At 32.3% G+C, this 7516-nt stretch overlaps 1 protein-coding gene across 2 annotated transcripts; it reads right to left on the minus strand.

The window, feature by feature from the left end:
- Nucleotides 1-5364: 5364 nt before the first annotated feature.
- LOC137820585 (zinc transporter 4, chloroplastic) lies at nt 5365-7259 on the minus strand. 2 transcript variants are annotated; one of them, XM_068624731.1, is made up of 4 exons: nt 6987-7259; nt 6841-6892; nt 5978-6684; nt 5365-5878 (listed from the first exon to the last, which is right to left on the minus strand). In XM_068624731.1, the coding sequence occupies exons 1-4, from the start codon at nt 6999-7001 to the stop codon at nt 5423-5425; spliced, it is 1230 nt and encodes a 409-aa protein (XP_068480832.1). In that variant the 5' UTR covers nt 7002-7259; the 3' UTR covers nt 5365-5422. The 2 variants fall into 2 exon arrangements, with proteins under 2 accessions (XP_068480832.1, XP_068480833.1); XM_068624732.2 differs by lacking the exon at nt 6987-7259 and having other exon boundaries at nt 5978-6734; nt 6841-6898.
- Nucleotides 7260-7516: the final 257 nt, after the last annotated feature.

Below are 7516 nucleotides of genomic sequence, written 5' to 3' on the forward strand. Positions count from 1 at the left end.
ACACATTGTTCCAGGACCGCACACTACACTTCATGTGTAAAATTAAATGTATGAATGAACATTAAGGACAAACTTTATTGATTACAATTTGATTAATCAATTTGCGTTTTAGTCACTCTTTTTATAAGTCCTATTTGTAAGGTTTTATATTATGCTTGGTGGTAGTGAGATTATATAGTTTTTTTTTATATATATAATGAAATAGAAATGCTTTAAATTTTTTTTATAAGAAATTAGAGCATTCCTAAAATGCTAGAATTTAGTCATTTTTATTATTTATTGATAATTTTTCTATCAACAGCTTGTGTCACCTCTGTAATGAAATTATTTTAAAAAATTCAATTATTTTTGTAACAATTTTACAATCTAAATAGAAAATATAAATAGGGAGTTTCTCTCTCCAAATTACAATCTAATTAAGTAGGGATACTAATGATGAGATTCTATAATTATTAAATTAATTGCATATAATTGGGTACAATATCGTACAATATTGCATATAATAATTGCATATAATTTGATAATTATTATTTCGTTAATAAAGAATAGGATCATATCTTGAAAAGATAAATAGGTAGGCATTCATAATCTCAAATATGAGATTGACATTTATTTTTATGTGGGGATTGACATTTATATTTTTGTGTCAAGGTGGAGAAGAAATATATTTGATCGGGAGAAAGCATAAGAAGAAGTGTTAATGAAACAATGTTAATCTTAAAAAAAGATACACATGACACATGGATATGGTAGGCGATTATAAAGGTAGTTTCACAATATGTATGCCTATAGGTTTTCAAGAAATACAAACAGCGATGAAAATAATAATTTTTTACGAATATTTTTGGTCCATAAAAGCTACTCCCAACACTATGACCCTAGCATGGAGGATTCCCTTAGGGAAAGTGCCTACAAGGATCATTCTTGATATGAAAATTGTTAATTTAGAGAGCATTATGTGTCTCTTGTGCTTACAAGAAGTAGAAATTGTGAATCACTTATTTCTGAGTTGTGACATTGCTCTTGCAGTCTCTGGAATTCATGTCTTAGGTGGGTAGGATATCAGGTTGTCCAACACAATAATATCTTTAATCATTTGAGCAATTTTACTTGACTCGATTAAACAATAAGCAAAACCTACTTTGGAAAACCATGTGGATTGCAATAGTTTGACACATATGAGAACATAGGAAGTGTGTAGTTTTTAAAGAAGGAATAGTTGATGTTGAAGAAATTTTGCATATGGCGAATTTATAACTTCATCGTGGATCGTGGTTGAAATGTAAAATTATAGCGTCTTCTTCCTTCTCTAATTGGTCTCTTAATCCAATCTTATGCTTAAAATCTCTTAAATATTATTTCCCTTTTATCTGCCATTTTAAATTGATTATGCTACAAGTATATGGTTTTCTTTATTGGTTAGAAAGGTATTTGGTTTTTTGTTTTGATGATTTAGGGTATGATTGGATCAATACAGTAGACGCATGGTTACCACATAGACAAATGTACAACTCCAATGTCTAGAATTGGATATCGGTTTTTCTCATACCCTTTGGATATAGCTACAAAGTGGTGAAGGAAGTGATATTGCACAACAATTTAAACATCATTGCAGAAAGAAGGGCAAAGGGAGAAGATTATGCAGATAGCCATAATTATGTGGGGGAATGACATTTATTTTTATGTCAAAGATTGTAAGTTCTAGTTGAATCATGGATACATGCTTTTGTAGCTTTTTTTTTAGGGTGAATAGCCCAATCATCTTTTAATCCATATATACATAAGGCTTTTTTTGTTAACTTATTACATGATTTTAAATCTGCTAACACCCTGTTATGGAACCGCACCTCATGTGTAGATATAAATGTATAAATGGACATTGAGAATAAAGTATTAATATTAATATTAATCATAATGTTAATAATATTATTAGTATTAATAGTATTATCATTAATATTAATAAAAATATTAATAATATTAACTAAAATATTAATAAAAATACTAATAATATTAATACCAATATTAATAATATTAATATTGTAACTTATTAATATATACAATAGTCAATGAGAAGATAATAAAACAAAATAAGATTTAGATAAAGTTCAGTATAAAAAAAACTCATTTAATAATAATTAATTTAAAAATAAAAAATAATTAACTGCTATAATAATTAAGTTAAATATTATTTTATAAATTAAATAATGTTATTTAAAATAATTTCTATTATTAATAAAAAATTATAAAATAAAAAAATTATTATTTAATATTAATCATCATGATATTAGTTCCTAACTATTTTGATTATAAATTAATTTGAAAGAAATTTTAAAATTTAAAATTTTTTAAAAATAGATAATTTTGATAGAATTTTAGATTTGAACAAAACTTTTATTTGTGCTTTTATGTTTCAATAGCATAACTATATTTATTTATAAACGTTTTAATTTTAATTATAAGAACATTATGCCCACATTTGATACATACATTATTTAATATAAAAACAATATTAGGCAGCTTAAATTGGCATTCTGGATTATGAAAAAATTAACTTTGAATTATGGGTATTTTTATATCAATTAAATTATACTTAAAGTTAAAAGAGTTTTTTATATGATGATTCATTATTATTAAGAAGGGATGGAATAATATAGTGTCATGTGATATCACTTATAACATTCGTCTTGTAGTAATACTGGACATGACTAAGTGATTATGAAGGTAACTTCAAAGTAAGGTTTCTCTATAGGTTTTTAAGGAATACAAATAGCTATAAGGAAAAAACACATAAGATTATGGAGATAGCCAGAATTATGTGGGAGAGGACATCTTTTTTATCTTAAAGATTATTAGTTGTGATTGAATCAACAATAGGCTTTTCAATGGTAAAAAGGGAATCAAAATACGACAATGCATATTACTTTTGAGAATTTTTTTTAGGATGAATAACCCAATCATCTTTTAATCCAGATACAGAAGACTCTTTCTATTTCATTATTGTAGTGATTTTAGGACTGCTAACACTCTATTTCAAGATTGTTAACACACTGTCCCTGTTTTAAGACTGTTAACATTCTATTTCTGGACGGTTAACGCCCTATTTAAGGATTGTTAACACCCTATTTAAGGACTGTTAACACCCTATTTAAGGACTGTTAACACCCTGTTTCAGGATTGCACTTCATGTATAGGGTGGTTACCTCAATCATCTTTTAATCCACATACACAAGACTTTTTTTGTTTCATTATTGTAATGATTTTAGGACTGTTAATTCCCTGTTTCAGGACTATTAACGCCCTGTTTAACATTCTGTTTCAGGATTGTTAACACCCTGTTTCATGTTTTAGGACTCTTAACATCCCTTTTCAAGACTGTACTTCATGTGTAGGGATAAATGTATGAAAGAATATTAAAAACAAGTTTATTAGGAAGACCATCACTTTTGTTCCAGGACCACACACTTCATGTGTAGGAATACATGTATGAATGAACATTAAGGACAAAGTTTATTGGTTGCAATTTAACTAATCAATTTGCTGCGTTTTAATCACTGTTTTTATAAGTCCTATTTGTAAGGTTTTATATTATGTTTGCTGGTAGTGGACTATATGGTTAAAATGTATAAGAAGTTAGAGCATCCTGAAATGTTAGAATGTATTATTTTTATTATTTATTGTAATTTTTTTTATTACATTAGTGTTGAAACTCATGTAAATAAAAATCCTTTCAAATTGATGTTGAATATTAGTCATGTAGAAGTGTGAAATGATAAAGAAAATCTTATAAAATCATAATCAATATTATGATTAATTCACGTGTTTGTGTAGTTGTCTGGATCAAATTATTAATTTAAAATGGAGTGGTGAAGATGAATAATCCAATTATATTTTTTTTCATTTAATTTATTTTCAAATTATTTCTTGCATTATGCAATATTAGAATTATTTTGCATATTACCTATGTAGAAACAAAAAATAATGATCTAACAACCTCAGCCACCTTCTTACCAACCAACAAAAGACTGTCGATCCAGAAATCATCAGTTACATGCAGCATTGCCGTACATATGTTTGTCAAGAAAAGAAAACAACGTTTGACTAGCCCAAAAGAAGAAGTGTGCAAAGGAATGAAGTTTGAAGTTAAGAGAAGGGTAAAATGTCTTCTTGCACGAAATGAAGTGGAGTTTGGTCCCTTTAAACACAGATTTTGCGATTCCATAACCACACAATCAAAATTGAAATTTGAAGAACGATGAAGAAGAAAGGTGAAGAACACATTAAATAATTTTGTTATCTTTATTTCTGGAGACAAAAAGTTATTTATTATATTAAAAGTTAAATTACATTTCAATCACTTAAAACTAATAAATTGAAATATAAAAATAATATAATAAACAAATTGTAAGTGTCTAAACACAATAAATTATTAAATTGAAAACTATAAAACTCATTGTCATACAATATTAAAAATTATAAGGAAATTATAACACAACTTAGAGGCAATTACCTTATTTATATAAAAAAATAAATACATTATTAAATGTGTTTTTAAATGTACTATTTGGCTATTTATCGATTAAATTATATTTATTTAATTAACTTATTAAGTGTAATTATTATTTATTTCAGCACTAAGTAACTACAAACAATAGTATAGACTAAAATAAAATACTTAAAAACATATTAAAATAGAAAGAAAAATTCTAATATTTTTCTTATGCAAGACTCCTTAATATTACAGTTAAGGTTGTAAACCCTGTAACTCTACTCTTACTCTGACTTTGAAGCTGCTACCGCTAGCACACCACCAACGACAGACACCACCGCTATGAATGAAATAAACCGTCGTCTAACTCGAAATATCAACCGCTCATTTTCTTCTCCACATTAACTTGCGTTTGTGAAACAACAAGCAAGAAACAAGAAAGTATCATGCTTTGAAATACTAGAATTTCATATCAAAATCACATTAGTTACATCAAATTTATCACAGATGAATGCAGAGAAAAAATTGAGTCTTCATAGTTTCATACCAAAATTGGTAGTAGCAACTAAAGTTCGTATAAAAATTGCTATTATTTTAAGGTAAATGATGCTCGCAGGGAGACTGGATATGAACAAATTAAAACAAAATAATTTTACTCAGATATGGAATAGTGCGGCTTCTTATACTTTTTTGATACAAACTTTAATTTTCTTCTTTTTATTGCAGTTCCCTTGTTTGGTTGACGAGATCCTTATGTCAATGTTTTCGTAAATTTAATTAAAAAATGATTAGGTTCTTAGAGAGTGGGTATGTGTTTTTTATCTACGTTCTTCTAGTTAAGAAAAGTAAAATCGAATTGGATCGGTGGGAAGAGAAAGGAAACAAAAAGAAGAAATACTGAACAATGTATTATTACACCTATGTAAGGGAGGGACATCAAGCCCAGATTGCGAGCGAAGACATCAATCCAGCTCCAAGGAAAAGCATGCAGTAAGAGACTATCTGGAGCCTGAAGTTACAACTCATTCTCTTGCTAAGAAAATCCGCAGCTATCAAATCTACCAAAGCCATGTAGACCAAAATCCCCGACGACAAGGAATCGAGAATACCTTCGGTGATGAGTGCACCGGGGCTGTAAGGGTTATACCCTGAAGAAATGGCCGTTCCTATCGAAACACCCAACGGTGTAGTCAATGCAAAAAAACAAGCCATTATGGTTGCCGAGGAGGCTTTAAACTGCGCTTGGGAAATGCACCCTCCAAGCGCAAACCCTTCAAAAAACTGATGAAAAGACAACGCCGCAATCAAAGGCCTTATGGTACAAGGACTTTGAGAAACCCCCAGAGACAACCCGATTATAACCGAATGTGATACAATCCCAAGCTCCAACACCTGCAATGCAAACCCAGTTATGCATTTTCACTCACAATACTAACTATTACTAGTTACATTAACTACACCTTTATAAAACACACAGATTTAATTATTTACCTGAGAAACCACGACGTGTCGAACGTCGGTTTCTTCTCCATCTTCCATGTGGAAGTGGCCGTGGAGGTGACCGTGACCGTGTCCATGGGAGTCCGCATGCGCCTCCTCTTGTTCCTTCTCGTTGCCAATGCCGTGACACGACTCATGGCCATGGGGGTGGTTATGTCTATGATGCGCGGCATGTGCATGCATCCCCACGATGTGCATTCCCCCACTCTCTTCTTCTCCGAACACCTTCCCGGGTTCGGACGACCCGACCCGAGACTGCTCCTCAGAGGGGCGGTTGAGCCCCTGCTTGCGCTCGTAGTACTGCGTTCCCACGAAATCGAGGAGGAGAGTGAAGAGCGCGGCCATCATGGCGAAGAAGCCGGTGAAGGGAAACTTTTTCCACGGGAACGCAGGCAGGCACGGGTGCTGGAGCGCTTCGGTGGCATCAGAGAGCATGTGGACGAATCCCGTGGCCAGAATCACCCCGGCGGCAAAGGCCTTGGCCCCCACGAAGAGGTTACCGTCGGTGCGGAGGAAGCGGCGGTGTTTTCCGACGAGGGGGATCGCGATTCCGGCCATGCCGGCGAGGAGAATGGAGGCGATGGCGACAAATTTTAGAACCAACGCCGCTGACTCGTCTCGGCACTGGTCTAACTCAGTGCCTGCGCAGCTGGAGTTGGTCATCGATTCTCGAAGGTTCTGGAAGAAGGACGGTTTCTCTATTTGGGAAAAAGCAGCGGCTCAAGAGTTTAGAAAATAATCGATTCACCTATAAATATATGTACGAGTTGAATTATAGATATATTAGAATTTGCGATTCGCGTACATAGTGTGTGTGGATTACTTGAGAGCGTTCAGAATCGATAAAGTATTACCTGAGAAGAGAGAAGTTTTTCCAACCAGTTGGTCGAGCAGCGGCCACAGATCCTAAAAAATAGAGACAGAGAAGAATGATTATCGATTACATCGAAAGCGATGCCACATAAAGAGAGAACAATAACAAAGGAAAGAAGGAAGAAACCTCGGTAAAAATCATGGGAGTGAGGGGAAAAGAAGGAGATGCTTTGTGGGATGAAGATAGAAACTGGAATTGAATAACAGTATAAATAATAAAGTGGAGAAGATTGGGGTTGAGATTGGGAAATGGATGCCAGGGAGGGGTTGGAGAAGCTTGTTGGCGAAAATGAAGAAGAGTGTCGTCATATGAAGGAGAGAGAGAGGTGCCACAGTGACTACTTGATTCTTCGGTTTCCCCTTTTTGCAATCAAATGACCCCGATAGTGTCGACATTCTTGCATCACCTATAATATGCTATATGCAATTTCTTTCTCTCCCATTTTTCTATTTTATTTCAAAACAATACTTTCTTTAAATATTCTCGTTACATTTTTTACTACATTTTTATTTATTAATCCTTCCGCTTAAAATGTTACCGTTTTTTTAATCATCTTATTCCGCCGTCTCCATACACGTCGCCTAATACTATATGTACATAATGTCATGTTTATAAGAAATACAATTATTTATCTAATTTGTACATTTCTTTTATTA

This window comes from Phaseolus vulgaris, chromosome 9 (genome assembly GCF_051622355.1).
Source record: "Phaseolus vulgaris cultivar YP4 chromosome 9, ASM5162235v1, whole genome shotgun sequence".
NCBI lineage: Eukaryota > Viridiplantae > Streptophyta > Magnoliopsida > Fabales > Fabaceae > Phaseolus > Phaseolus vulgaris.